At 34.4% G+C, this 16098-nt stretch overlaps 1 protein-coding gene across 4 annotated transcripts in view; it reads left to right on the top strand.

Moving 5' to 3' along the window:
* Window positions 1–16098, top strand: part of BMP2K (BMP2 inducible kinase) — a 114950-nt gene that overhangs the window by 77713 nt on the left and 21139 nt on the right. For 3 of the 4 annotated variants that reach the window (XM_077882620.1, XM_077882619.1, XM_077882622.1), the window contains 5 exons: window positions 2861–3054; window positions 4401–4499; window positions 5350–5534; window positions 9578–9735; window positions 15954–16064. In XM_077882620.1, the coding sequence (XP_077738746.1) occupies window positions 2861–3054; window positions 4401–4499; window positions 5350–5534; window positions 9578–9735; window positions 15954–16064 (747 nt within the window). The remainder of the gene's footprint in view (window positions 1–2860; window positions 3055–4400; window positions 4500–5349; window positions 5535–9577; window positions 9736–15953; window positions 16065–16098) is intronic. The other variant, XM_077882621.1, reaches the window with a different exon arrangement.

Genomic DNA, 16098 nt, shown 5'->3' on the forward strand with positions numbered 1-16098 from the left:
CAAGAAAACCCTGTTTTGCACTTCATTTCATGTTATAGCTGTTTTGTTTTAATGTTAAAATGTTTTCAGTTAAAATGTATTCCGTTAGTACACTCTAATGGTTAAGAGCCCATACTTAGAGTCTCATAAACTCGAATGTGAGTTCTGTTTTTCCCATTTCTTAATGTAATAAAAATTCTGGTATCTATTTGATAGAATTGCTGTGAGGATTAACTAACTGCTTAATATAATCCCTTGCCACATAGTATGTCCTTAAAAATGTTAAATATTAGCTACTATTATTACTGTTAATATATATATACTCAGGAGAGATGTTTATATTACCTGATGCATTCCTACGTAATTTTGTCATGCTCAGGCACACCAGATGAAGGATTATTCTGTGGAAAAGGGAAAATAGGGGAAGTTGAAGCCTTTTGTGTCCATTTCTTAGCCTCACTGTTCTCTCCTGTAAAATAAGAATAACACCTGTTTTTCCTGTTACAAGAAATACATGACAAGGTGTGTGATATCTGGGAAGATTCTGTTTTGTAGTAAGCATTTAGTATTATTTTTTTCTACTATTTTGAGTTGGAGATCCTGTTATTCTTTTCTATCATGTATCAATGCCCTCCAGCCAAAACACACTAGGAACACACTTGTATTTGAACAGGTTGGGCTTATTACTCACATATCATGGGAATCTGTGGGAATATCTCAGTAACATGGTGTTTGGAAAGACTTATTGAAGGATTTGGGCTTGTTTTAGGTAATTTTGGGGAAGCTTGAAGGAAGTGGGGCTTTGCTCTGGGTTGAATGTGTTTAACGTAAGTGGATTCATACCGTACATGGTTCTCTGCAGCTTGATTTTTTTTTTAACTCCTGTATTTAGGAGAGGTTTGCACATTAGTTCATATAGGTCTACTGTGTAGTTTTTAATATATAGATGATATTCACCATAGCTTATATAACCATTTAGGTTATTTCCAAAATTTGCTGCTATTAATAGTGTTGTGATGAACACCCTTATAACAGACTCTTGATTTCCATGTTAAAGCATTTTTCTGAGGAAGATTAAAAAATATACTCATTTAAAATTTGTCAGATATTGCTACATTGCCATCAAAAAAAGGACTTCAAAAATTTACGCTATCAAAACAGTGTGTGTCCTTTGATTCTTATCCTTGCCAATACCTGTAGTATTGGTTTTTAAAAATGTTTCCTTACTGATAACTGAAATACCTTTGTTTTTATTTTAATATTCCTGATTAATAATGTTGTTTTATGTTTACTGACCATTTGTTTTTTTCTGTGAATTATCTTTGGCAATTTTCTGTGAGATTGTTCTGCTTTTATTTATTTTTTATTGCCCTTAAGATTTTGTTTTTATGTATTTTGAATATTCTTTGCTAAATATGTTGTAAATATTTTCTTGAAATTTGTCTTTACTGGTGAATTCACGTAACTTTTCTGAGCCTTAGGTTTGTCATTTGCAAAATGGAGAATAATAGTGTGATGATTTAATGATATACATGAAAGCATTGTTTCCATGTAGGATTATTATGATATTGTTTGCGATTTTTCTGCTGCTCTGTGGCCATGGCTTGAGAACCAAGGAACTCCTTTTTTTTTTTTCCAAGGAACTCCTTTTATAGCTTGATGTCCCTAAAGCAAAGTCACAGTTTGTGAGGTGAGAGGTGAGCCACATGAGTTATTGCATGATGATCACTGATGTGATTGGGGTTCACCCCCAGCCACAAGTGTTCTGTAGTTAGACATCAGGGTCCTAAAAGGTGAACATAGCTGAGGAACTTAACTTTTTTTTAATACTCTACTAAATGGAAAGAAATGCACTTAAAATGGCTAATAGTGGTAATGTCTAAGTGGTAGAATTATGGTTTTAATTTTCTTCTGTATATTTTTATAAATGTCTCAAGACAAATTACAATGAACATACATTTCCTTATAATTAGGGGATTTAGAAAATTATAAAACTGTTTCCATAGAGGTGTTGTATTTAAGGCCGGGGGTGGTTTGAAGATATTGAAGAATCCTCTTCTCCTTCCTTGCTCTCTTCCTCTTTTATCCTCATAGGATTAAATAACTGTACTCGAATTTATGGTTACTCATTGGAGGAGAATATAGAAATTGTGGTATATTGCACTTCCTCTTTTTGATGTTCTGTGTCTCTTTTCATTAATTTCAAAAATTTATTCATAGGATTTGCCTTAGGTAGAATTTATGAAGCTTATAAATAAATATCCACTTAGGAGGCAGTGTTGATTGAGTCACTACACTAGTATTTATTGAACATCTGTTACATAAAAGATTCCTTGGGGCCTAATAGATCAGTAAATCATCATCCCATCCATCAAGGGCCCTCGTTAGGAAATAGTCACAAAGACAATATTTGGAAGGCAGAATGAAATGTTATAAACCAAGTGGAAGTGTTAGATGGAGGAACAAGGAAGAGAGACTTGAGCTAAACTTTAAAGGATAAGAAGAATTGCAGTAGGTAGAAGGTGGTAGTGTAGACAGAATCATATTGGTAAAGACACAGACTCATGCCAGCTCATGTAGTAGTTGAGAGGCTAGAAACAAAGGACGTGGCTGGTGTGTTCATGCAGAGATAAGATAGGAAAAAAGAAGCATTTCTAAGACATTGGCTTGTTCAGAGTTGTGGCTGACAAAATTAATTTTCATGGGTTCTTAACATTATAGTAAATAATTCCTTCAGACTATGTGCTTATGGAAGTTTCTATGTTATAAAATGAGGATAAAATTACCTTGGTTAATGATTATTGAAACGGATGTTTTGAAATCCAGGCATTCTGTTGAAATCTTGAATCTGTTAACATACGTTTCTGGAAACCACTTTTAGGAGCACTGAGACCTGGAAATGGCCCTGAGATTGTATTGGGACAGGGGCCCCCTCAGCAGCCTCCACCACAGCATAGAGTCCTTCAGCAGCTACAACAGGGAGATTGGAGATTACAGCAACTTCATTTACAGCATCGTCATCCTCAGCAGCAGCAGCAGCAGCAGCAGCTACTTCAGGATGCCTATATGCAGCAGGTGATTCTCTAGTTACTTTAGATACAGAAGTAGTGTTGTGAAATTCATGTGGCTATTTGAATGAATTCAGTGAATTCCCTGTCATATCATGGGCACCGTAAAGGCTAGATCCAAGTAGATGTTTGCTCAATTTCCATATTATTAAAGGATATTTTGCTTGTATTCTGTTAGAATATTGAGAATATTCTGTTGAAATAGGTTGCTTTATGGCTTTGTGAAGCAAAAAAATGTTCAGTCATTAGGCATTAAGAATGAACATGGCAATTTATGATGAATGTTATAATTTTCTTTTCTTTCTTTTTTTTTTTTTAAGATTTTATTTATTCATGAGAGACACAGAGAGAGAGAGAGAGGCAGAGACACAGGCAAAGGGAGAAGCAGGCTGCATGCAAGGAGCCTGATGTGGGACTCAATCCCGGCCCCTGGGATCACTCCCTGAGCCAAAGGCAGACGCTTAACTGCTGAGCCACCCAGGCGTCCCAGATGTTATCATTTTCAAGTTATGTTTTGAGTTAAGAAATAGATTAATACCGTTATTGCTGGAAAGATGATATTTAGGCTTTCGAAGTAACCTTATCTTGGGTTTTTGTTCTAATTTTTTGTTTTTGTTTTTTGCCTGGGTTGTTGTTGTCCTGGGTTGTTGTTGTTCTTGGTGTGTGTGTGTGTGTGTGTGTGTGTGTGTGTGTGTAGGAGTGACATTTAGAGTTGGAAGGGACAGAAAAAAATGTCCTTAAGTTCTTTTCTGCCCTTTGCCTTATCAGAACCTGCAAATTTCTAGTTTCATTAAACTATTTTAAATTTAATGACTTGTAACAATCATCTTTCCATCATTTCCTGAAATATTTTTGAGCCTAGTAAACAGTAAACACATGGCACTTCTCATAGGTGTCTCTCTCCTCTGGTCTTGAATGATAGACCCAGAGCAGAACATAGTTAAGTTCTGCTTAACTAATCCAAGCCAATGGATTGCTGGAAGATATCACTGAAGGGGAGATAGAAGAGATTGGAAATTTATGAATCTTGGACACAAGTTACTTCAGGGGATCTCATCAACTGGTAAATGTGTTTAGGTTTAGTTTTCTTCTGAGCATCCCTAAACTGCTCTGGGAATGGTTTTAGTTGGTTCTGTTATGTTTTGTTGATAATTTTGAAGCCAATTCCAGTAAGCATATATAAATTATAGTCAGTTATGGACTATAGTTACTTTACATTGGTGTTTGGACTACTAACACCCATATCATTGTTATCATGGTAAGCTACAAACAAACAGAAACCACAACCAAAAAAACTATGGCACAAAAAAGGCATGAATAATACTGATGAATTACTTTGTGTTTTCATTGTAGTATCAACATGCAATGCAGCAGCAACAGATACTTCATCAACAGTTTTTAATGCATTCAGTGTATCAGCCACAACCTTCTGCATCTCAGTATCCTACAATGGTAAGTGTCACATAATTTCTAGATACTTCTTTCTGAGAATATATTCCAGTGTTGGAATTCACAGTATGAATGGCATTATTCAGAATTCAGTTATTCAAAATCAACTCCAGTCAGCTAATTAACACATTTTCAACAAAGCCAGTCACGTTTTCTAAAGCAGTTTTCCATTGGTCTGAACTGTAGCACCTGAATTTGGCACACTGTAACTAACTGGTGGTATTTTTCTCTGTTGTCCTAGTATAAGGGAAATGATCTATTTCCCATAATCCTTTGTTGTATGTCTCTTTCATTTGGCACATGTCTGTTGAATAAAAAAAAGAAACCCAAAGGGAAATTGCATTTGTTTCAGAAAATAGTGTGATTTTAAAAATTTATTTATTTATTTATTTATTTATTTATTTATTTATTTATTTAGTGTGATTTTTTTTTTAAATAGCAACCCTGTATTAGTGACTGTCAGCTACTCTCTTGGTTTTTTTTCTTCTTAAACTATTCATAGGAGGAGTTTTGAATTCTGTCAAGTGAGCCTAGCTTCACAATTTTTTCTTTTTTTTAATTGAGGTACAATTGACATAACAGTATATTCGTTTCAGGGATGCAACTTAATGATTTGATACTTGTATATTTTGCAAATGATCACCATAATACATGCAGTTAAACAACTTCTTAAATAGACTTATTTTATCTTGCTATGGTATTCTGGTAGCAAGCTGCTCTTCATGCATAAATTATTTTTCAGCTTCTGTTTTGTTGCCAGTGTGAAAAGGAAAGAACATAGTAAACAGGTGTGATACTGACTGTGCTTTAGTGACACTGAGCATTGTTTGTGTAACGGCATTTCTTGTTTTAGATGCAGCAGTACCAGCAGGCTTTCCTGCAGCAACAAATGCTAGTTCAGCATCAGCAGTCCCAGCAACAGGCTTCACCTGAATATCTTACCTCCCCTCAAGAGTTTGCACCTGCCTTAGTTTCCTACACTTCATCACTTCCAGCTCAGGTTGGAACCTTAGTGGACTCCTCTTACAGTGCCAATAGGCAAGTATTTTTCCAGTAAACACAAAAGAAATGACTGTGAAAGTGGGTATAAATGTAGAGTGGCAGCATTAAGTGGCTCCTGAATTGAGAGTCCATTTTTCTGCAATATCCCCCTTTTTTCTCTCCTATTTCTCTCTTCTTGTCCCTGAGCATCCCTATTCTTTGCATTTCCATCAGTTAGGTCTGCCAGTTGCTATCTGTAGGTGAGGCTTATGCTGCTAGATACTGCTAGCAGCATTTAAGCCTCAGAAAATTAGTGGCTTACATGATAAGACATTCTTTGTAATTTAAATAGAAACAAAACCCTAACAAGCTACTTAAGTAGTTAAAAAAAATAATCCTTGTAGACCGTTAATTTGTCTACTTATATATTATTACTTTCAATTAATTTGATAATATTTATTCATAAAGATTGTCTAATTTAGTTTAAAGAGGTAAAAAAAATAGTATTGTGTCATTTGGTTTTCTTTAAAGACACTGCAAGCTTACTGTTACCACAGCCTAGTATATTTTAGTTATTTAGATATCTTGGTTAGTAGAGTTACTTTTCATGGGTAATTCATATTGAAAACACTACAATAACTTAAAGAACTGTGGTGTAAATTTTCTCAAACTCAGATTTGAATTGAGGAGTGCTTCAGGATTTTGCAATGAAAAGTCTCTTGACCATTATGACTATTAGATATGTAGGAGGAAGTAGCTATTAGAACTCAAGTTCTCATACAACATTATTTCAAGATATGATCATTAGCTGGGAAAAGGTATCTGCAGGCTTTGGCTAGAATTTAGGCATGAGAAAAAGTGATGTCAGTAGCATACTTGTTCATTGAGCATATTAAGAGAGGGATAAAGTATACAGTTTGCTGTAGTACACCTCCCAACCTGTGTGTGTGTGTGTGTGTGTGTGTGTGTGTGTGTGAGAGAGAGAGAGAGAGAGAAAGGGAGAGAAGGGGGGAGGGAGAAAACAAATGAATTTATTGAAATGTTTTCCTAAATCAAAAATTGAAATGCAGAGCAGGGCATAAGATCAGAGGATGGTTTAAAGATCCAGACTGATACTTGCCGAATTATTTATTTATTTATTTATTTAAAAGATTTATTTATTTACCCATGATAGACATAGAGAGAGAGAGAGAGAGAGAGAGAGAGAGGCAGAGACACAGGCAGAGGGAGAAGCAGGCTCCATGCACCGGGAGCCCGACGTGGGATTCGATCCCGGGACTCCAGGATCGCGCCCTGGGCCAAAGGCAGGCGCCAAACCGCTGAGCCACCCAGGGATCCCCACCAAATTATTTATTACTTGCCTACTCTAAATAGAGTAGGCAATTTACCACATAGCACTTTTTTCTTTAATAAATTAATAGCACTATTGCAAATAATAACATTAAAACAAATAATATTAAACATTTTAAACAAAGCCACTAAATACAATCTGTGAAGCACAAATAGTAATCTAATAAAAAAGACATCCCTAAAAAATAAGTCCCTTACGGATAAGAGTGGAATAGTTTTATTCTTCATTAAAAATGAGATTTTCTGTGCAATATTGTTTAGTTTAGGATACCGATGAGACTATATTAACCTTTTTTTACTTTTGATGTTAATTAGTATCAAAAATGTCAATTCTATCTAGTATATACATAGGTAGAAACAGTTATATACTTGGCAAATAGGTACACTAGCTTCCCAGAGGAACCCTCCAGTCACTCTTGGGGCCTTAGTGCTACTGCGTTAATATTCTCATTTAATATCAATCTTTACTAAAGATGATTTGTTGAGTACAATATCTTCATTTAAAAGGTGATTTGTAAGCAAATATTCCTGCTTATAACTGAATCAGTGGAAGGTGAAAATTGAATTAAATGCTTGGCTCTAAGTGTATTGGAGCTATTTGAGCAGAAAATAAGAAACAAAGAAATAAGAAACCAAGAAACCTTTCCCTTAGACAAAGGGAAAGGGTCAATATCTTGGTTAGTGTGATTATTTCTTTTCCCACTTAATCTGCTAAAATTTCTACTCTTCCATTGACTTAATATAGCTTTAGTATGACTATTGGAGAATATTACCATGTTGTAGTCACATAATAGTGAAATAAACATCAGCGTGTATATTATTTTGCTTATTATGATAGATTCCCCAGTTGTATTAATTATTTGTTGCTGCATAATAAATCATCCCCAAATTTAGCATTTTAAAGCAATGATAAACATTTATTATCTCACATACTTTCTTTGGATCAGGAATTTAGGAGTGCCTTAACTGTATGTTCATGTACAGAGAAGAGTCTCTCAGAATACAGTTAAGATGTTTACCTGGAGCTACGGGTCTGTTGAAGGCTTGGCTGGTATTGAGGATCTTTTTCTAATATGGCTCATTCAATATGGCTTAGGGCAGGAGGCCTCAGTTCTCTGCCATATGGATCTTTCCAAAAGATTGCTTAAGTATTCTCTTTTGCAAAGCTGAAGACTGTTTTGAATAAAGAATTATTTGTTCTGATTTGTTCAAGAGCGTGGTCCAAAGGAGAGAGCAAGAAAGAACCTGTGTGATGCTTTTTATGATCTAGTCTCAGGAATCATACCCTGACACTTCTCTGCCATATTTCATTTGTTGGAATCAAGTCACTAGGTCTAGCTTAATATTCAAGGGCAGGGGAATATGCCCTTTGAAGGGAGAAGTGTCAGAGAACTTGAGGACATTTTAATACCTATCTAAACTGTAGGTTAAGGTGACACACCTCATTGAATCAATGATTCCTTCCTAGGAATATGAAGAGGAGGATAGGGATAGGGAACCAGGAAGTTCTGAAAGGGATCACTGGCAGGCAGGAGGGAGAATGCCTATATTCCTTTTTGAGTGTTAGCCTCTCTTACTTGTGTTTCAGGGACTCTGGAAGTCCTTTAGGGTAGCTTTGAAATTTAGAGATAAGATTCTGTCAGGGGCGCAGGTTTAGACTTTGGCAGTTGATGCATTCCCAGAGTGAGTTCTAAACTGAATTATATTTATTATTAAGATACCTAAGTTATATTTACTAAGAAAGACTGTTTACTTATTGGTCAATTACTATGTTTTTGTCTAGCTTTCAATAAGTGTTTAAACTTCACATTCTTGGCTCAGGTATACTAGGGGGATTAAATGGGCAGCTTCTGTCTTCTCTTTCAAGACCTGTGTGGTAACAGTGGCAGTAAGCTCTCAGGGGAAAGTGAATTTAAGGGAATGAGTCTAGGCTTGCAAAATTGAGATGCACATAGAAATTCTCCCTCCATTATCAATGTTAAAATATCTGGATCTGAATTACAAAACAAACTTGAGAACTTTGTTACATTAGCTCGTGACTATGCTGTATTTCCAGGCTGGGTTGAATGAGAGGTACCCAGGGGTTCTTAGGTTAAGAAATCTTTAGACTCTTACCTTCTCATAAAAGCCAAGAGGCCTATTAGATAACTTTCATAAAACCAATGGTTTCGGGCTCCAGACTATATAGATCTTTAAATACCATAAATTATTTATTATGTAGAAAATAACCCTCATCTAGTTTTAGCTAATTCATAAAGCACTCCTAACAGTTCATCTTTTCTTGGTAGCTATACAGAGAATGCCTTTGTCAAAAGGAAAATTGTTGTGGTATATCAGCATAACCAGGACATAAGATCATCATACTTAAGAGTGATTTTAGAGTGATATTGTTTGAAATAGCACTTTAGGGCTATTCACTATGATAATCATAATAATTATTGAGTGCTGATTTCTTTTTCTAGACACTGCTCTCTTTGCTTTATATGTATTAAATGATTTCAGTAACTTTATGAGGTAGGTACAGTTACTCCTGTTTTGCAGAAGGGGAAGCTGAGACAGAGAGGTTAAGGAACTTGCCCAAGGGTACATATGGAGGCAGGTCAAATCCCGAGTGGTGTCGTCAATCTATGCCTTGATCATAATAAAAAGATCTGCTTTTCTAAGTATTTAGAAAATATGAACTAGGGCATTTAAGAATGTTCCATTCTAATGTTTTTTCCCCCTTTATTTCCTCTCTAATTATTATATAGGCCAGTTGCTGATAAAGAGGCAGTTGCAAATATTACAAGTCAGAAGAACATCAGTAACCCACCTGATATGTCAGGGTGGAATCCTTTTGGAGAGGATAATTTCTCCAAGTTAACAGAAGAGGAACTGTTGGACAGAGAATTTGACCTTCTGAGATCAAGTAAGGGACACTTGAAGGCTTATTTTGCTTCACAGTAAAATAACAGCTCTATAATTATTCAGCAAGGCCAAAGACTGTTTTGAGGTGGTAAATAGAAAATTCTTTTTGTGCATTTGAGGGCAAAAATCAGGCCATCTTCTTTTACATACACTATCGAACTTTGTTGTATGCGTTAGGAATCATTTGCTTGATAGTAGCTCTTAAACCCAAGATTGCTAATACGCTGATTCCTAACACTTAAATACTGCATATCTTTGAATGTTAAATTTAGAATATCTCTAAAACATTAAAAATTAATGTTCAAATGAAAAGGGAGACATTTGTATCTTGCTTACTAATAATTTTGCAGCTCTGTTTTCTTGCACACTCAGTAGAAGGTGGGTTTGAGATGCCCTTTGAAAGTGCCTGAAAGAAAACATGGGCTACTACATTATGTTAATGTTTTGTAATGCCCTTTTAATGAGTGCTGACATAAAAGGGCTGCTTTGTTGTCCTGATATGGCAAAAGTTAAATAAATTGTTTTCCACTTTGAATCAGATATCTCAATGCTTTTACTTGGAATCATTGCCTTTTCTTAAACTACCTGATATATATGTCAAGCCTCATCACATGTATTTTAGAAGTTCTTTTTTAGAAAAGGGATGTGTGGAATGTTTTGAGGAAGTTGCAAAATAGCAAAAAGCTCACTTCTGGAGTATGTAGCTAATTTTCAGGTTTCAGAGTCTTCTATGTGTGTGTGTGTGCACGTGCTGGTGTGCATGTGCACGCATAATCCCAATGTGTTTTCCTGTTTTGCATGTGAAAAAAGAGGTTCCTAACGGTCCCTTGTTATAGTTCCTAGCTTCTATTTTAAGTACCTGGCTTTATGAGAACAATTATTAGATGAATTGCTTTGTTCCCAAATGATACATATTTTATGTAAAATTTATAAATGCCCTGAATTCATGTAAGAATAGTTGTTTGGGATATAAATTTGTATTTTACATACTGGTTATATGACTATGAAAAATTAAGTTGATGATTAATGCAGATATAAACATGAGTTTTGAACCTTTAATAAAGGTTTGTGAACTTTGGTAAAACCACTTACATCTTTTTATTAAAGAAAGTTTTTTAAAATCACGACTTTTTTGTTTGGCATTTTTAGTATACTTTATGCTGAGTAGCCCCAAAAACCAAGTCCGGAAAAAGGAAATAAAGTATCTCTTTCTTTTGGGGTGGGGGATGGCAAGGTGGCATAGGGATTAACCAATTCAATTTAACTTACAAGGTTATTTTGAAAGCAAAAGGTGTAAAATTAAAATAGTCATTTTAATATGTTTCGATATGTTTTGACCAGGATAGTAACTAAGTGTTCACTAAATCAGTATTTTCTATTCTTTGGGTAAAACTCGTCCTTTTAGTTTATCAGTTTATGGAATGAGTAAAATATTCACATTATTTTGTACTTATAATTAAAAATTCATTTTAAGCTCCTTAGAATTTATAATCCAATCAAGTTTTATTTACTTTGCATAGGGAAGAATGGGATGTATACATAACTTCGTAAAAATTGGGTTATCATTTATTTTGCTTTTTGCTTTCAAAAAGCAATTTACTTTCAAACTTGAAGGTCAGATAATGTGTAATTTTTGTATGTATCTGTGCACACATGTGTAGCCAAAGAATTTAGACTTTATTGCACTGTTAATTATGGGAAAATATTAAGTTCCAAATGAAGTACAGGGGGAGCTTTATCTGAAGGTCAGATTTGGAGCAGCTCAGCAATTTGGAAGAGCACCTAGATGGTCCCTGAGCTTTGAAATCATTTCACTGTCACAAGGCTGATGTACTTAAACTGGCATCTAGTACCAGAAAACATACATGAATTCTGATCTTTGGCAATCCCATTTAACTAGGTTGTAATCTCAGGAAAGTAATTTAACTGCTGTCTCCCTTCCTTACTTATAAAGTGGACATAGTGATGCTTATCTCATAAGGTTGTCAGGAAAATTAAATGAAATAATGTCTTGAAAGAGGGGACTCCATAAATGCTGCTTCCCTGTTCCTCATACTCTCTGTAAGTCTTTAGGCTCCAACTCGAGGTTATGGCCCTTTAACCAGCATTTAAAAATTACATCTAAGCTAACAGATTTCTCAGCTGGCAATTAAAAGACCAGATTAGAAGGGGCTTTGTGGTCAAACAACATCAAGAGAAGAAATGACAGCAAGAAAGAAGATGGAAAGTGTCTGTCTTCTTAATAATTGATAGTTGTAATAATGGTGTTCAAAAAAGGTGATATGTCTTTAATAAAGAGGATAAATCATTTATATAGAGAGTATTTAGAAAGATTTCTTTCCAAGTGTTACGTATTCAGTTATCTTTAGCACCTCTTTGACTCACAAGCAATGAGGCATCTAATATTTGATCCACTTAATAGGGACTACATTACTCTGCAGCACAAAAGGCAAGAACCTTAAGAGTTTCTGTGGAAGACTAACAGTGTAATGAAAATTAATTTTGGTCATTACTGGTTGATTCCTTTGTCCTTAAAAACCTTTTCTAAAATAAGTAAATTATTGATACATTTGGAATAGATTTACCATTTTTCTCAGCACAGATTTTATCAACAGTTTTCCAGTCTTTTCTAAAATAATTTATATTTGATTTGTGAAATGCTCTCCAGTGAGAAACTCAGTACCTTTATGTATAGTCCTTAAAAATATAGGCATTGCCCATGTCCTGATTGTTCAGAATCTTACATTGCCTTTTGAGTCTTTATTTTTAAGATGATACATGGTTTATTTATTGAAACGAAAAAGGACATTCTGTCTAGGAAATATTTTACTTGTGTATATTATCCAAAAGGTGATTTAAAAATCATAATATATTTTGACATACTTAGAATCCTAAAATATTAGTAATTGCTAACAAAAACTGCGTTTTAGTGATCTTTAAGAAAACAGTTGAGTCCATCCATATGCCACTTGGCAAAGGGATTTAATGTGAAAACTAAACCAGATTCTTGCTTTGTAACTGAATATTTATGGTTCAGAATTTTTCACCTGTTCTACCTAAATTCCAAACATTAAACCAAAATTAAGCATCATTAATAAAGCTGATCTCAAAGACATTTTTAAAGTTTAAACTTGTATTTGTGTTTTGTATCGGAACATCCAGATTAGTATGTAAACTTTAGAAATCTGTGATAAAATTTAATACATTAAACACTAATTAGATTACAGATGTTTGCTTTGGGAAACTTTTTAACTTGCAATTGTTCAAATAGTTTTGTAGCTCTGCATATTAATTAAAAGTAATGCTTGATGGAATATTAATTGTTGATGATTGTTTCTGTTTAAAACTGCATCACAGTAACTAAAGGAAGAATAGAAGAACCTAGACTGTGGCTGCTTTGCAAATTCTACTGAATGTGTTGTTTTTTTTTTTTTCTGTGAAGCCATGGAATGAAATAGATGTAAACATCTGTATTAGTTGTAAAGCATTAACTCTCATCATTTTAAGCTAATTCAGATATATTGCTGTCCTCCAGCACAGAAAACAGAACTTTTCAAATATATTAGAATAGTTTCAAGAGTATCAGATGAAGACTATACTTATAAAATTCATTCATTAGGTTTTTGGCTGTTCAAGCCATTATCCATATAAGCTACTAAATTAACTTATTAGAGTATTTTAATTTTCTCGTGATATTGTGGAATATATTTTGATTCTAAGATTTTTAAATTCTGTATTTTTTGCCATCTGTAACAATTGAAAATCCTGAAAAGATACTGTCTTTATTCACCAACACAGTTCTTTTGGGAAGGCAGGAGGAGGTAAGTTTCTTAATATTGGACAAGCCAAGTTCAGGTTTTGCTCTAATGTAAACCAGTTACTTGAAAATGGAACTTAAATTCCTTTTAGGGGTGACTGTGTATTTGAAAAGTAGCTCTATATACCATTTCATTAGTTTTTAACTATAGGTAATTAATTTAAAAAATTAATATGTGTATTTATTTTGTATTTTATGCCCTGGGACCCCGGTTAATCTGTGAACTCTAGAAATGATGATTTAACAAAAATCCTCCATGGAAAAATTAATTCTGTGTTTTGTGAAACAGTGAAAAATATTAGTTTATCCCTATATGATGTTTGTACTCTTATCCTAATTCCATGGTATTGCTTTTACATTTATGTGAATTAACCATAGATTGATGGAGATAATAATACCAGTGCATGAGTATTCAAATAACCTTAGTGGTAACGGTGCCTTTTTATGTGCTGTAAACCATTGGTACAGTACTGGTTTATAAATCTGGAGAGTATGTTAAAGTATAGATTTCCAAACTCCCACTCAGATATCTGATTCATTAAGTTTGTGGTAGGGCCCAGGTAACTATATTTTATAGAGTAATCGTAGCAATTATGATGCAGATGGTTTAGGAAGTTTGGTCCTAATTTAGACCGAAGTACCTACATACACTGTCTTGATTTTTAAGAATAAGGGATCTGGGATATTGATATACTGTGGCTATCACTCTGAGATAGTCTCTTTCATTTGTCCTTTCTCACTTCCTCTTTCCTTTGTTCTTACTCTGTTGTACACCAGAATTTTCATTGTTACCCATTACAGTCATGGATTTGAAAAGCATCTGTTAAATTTTGGGACTTTGGAAACTGTGCATAAATCAGTTGTCAGATATGTTGCCTTAACAAAATATTTATCATTTATTATATTCCCAATGGAATTTTAAGTAAAATTTTAGACAACCCAAAGTTTCATGAGGATATTGCAGTGTTAATTTTAGCCATCAAAGCTGATAATTGTGTTCATTGTCATAAAGGTGTCTAAAGAATTGTCCATCATAGTAATCAAGTGGATTCAGGATAATGTAGACTCTACTCTAGGGCCTCACTTTCTCAAGAGTGTGCTCCTTGAATCAGCAGTATCATATCACCTGGGAGCTTGTTGAAGTGCAGCATCTCAGAACCCATCCCAGAACTGTCCAGTCAGAATCTGCATTTTACCAAAATCCAGTGTCTTTGTGTCTTAGAACTCAAATGAAACCAGCATAGTTTACTCATAGAATTTCTTAAACATGAAGGGTATAGTCCTGGGAATGCTTAAAATTCCTGAAAAAGCAGAATGTGTTCCTAATAGTATATGTTTGATTGCTAGGCATAGGAGGATAGGGAGACAGCTTACAAAAATCGAGATGTTTCTAGCTGATCAAGCGCCTGCGATCTGCAGTTTAAGAGCCAGGAAAGATAATCACTCCTAAGGGAATTAGGAGACAGAGGCTCTCCTCTTCAAACACAACAAACCTGCTTCTGCATTAGTTAGAGCCTTTGCTCTAGCTTTTCCCCTGTCTGGTGTGCTCTTCCCCAGGTAGCCTTTGTTGCCTCTTTGGAGTCTTTTCTCACCTAGTACCAATCAGAATCTCTTTATAACTGTGACTTGTGCCCACTCCCTTAGTTCCTTTTACCTTGCACTGCAGTTTTCTCTATAGCTTTATTTTTAACATGTTGTATATATTTCTCATTATACTCATTGCTTTTTTTTGTTTTTCCATGCCAACATATAAACTCCAAGAAGGCAAGACTCTTTGTTTTGTTTGATGTTGTCTGCTCGTTGCTTAGAACAGTGCCTGGCACATATTAGATCTCAGATATCCATTGGATGAAATAAACTCTGTCATCAGGCTTTTAATAGAGGAATATATCTTTGTATCTGTATATATGTGAATGATTTATTAACTGCAAAGTAATATGAGAAAGGAACAGTAATGTAATAGTCAATTACTTTTAGTTGCTATTGAGAAATAAGATTTGCCTATATTATGAACAAATGACCATTTGCAATATTTTTTCCATATGTATTTTTAGAGAAATTCTGCCACATATGTCTCTGTTTAGTAAGCTGGGTTTAAGTTCAGGTCCAGTATTTACAAGTTAAAGATAACTGGGTATTTAAGTAAACCAAATTACATTATTTATTAGGTAATTGTATTTGTGAAATCTAGCACTGAGATGATAATGTTAAGCTGGCCTTTGTAGCAACAAATATCTATTAAACTCAGGACCACCTCCTAATACTTATAAAAATGAACTCTGAATCTGATATTTTTCAAAAAGGCTGTTACTTTGTTTAATTTTATTTATACTGTTACCACTTTTTTTTTTAAAGACCGGTTTTATTTTATTTTATTTTTTTGTTTCATCTTATTTTTGCAGACAGGCTCGAGGAGAGAGCATCCTCAGATAAGAATGTAGACCCACTTTCTGCTCCACATAACCATCCTCCAGAAGATCCTTTTGGTTCTGTTCCTTTCATTTCTCACTCAGGCAAGTTACATATGTAACATCATCATTATCATTA

This window comes from Canis aureus, chromosome 33 (assembly GCF_053574225.1).
Source record: "Canis aureus isolate CA01 chromosome 33, VMU_Caureus_v.1.0, whole genome shotgun sequence".
Classification (NCBI taxonomy): domain Eukaryota; kingdom Metazoa; phylum Chordata; class Mammalia; order Carnivora; family Canidae; genus Canis; species Canis aureus.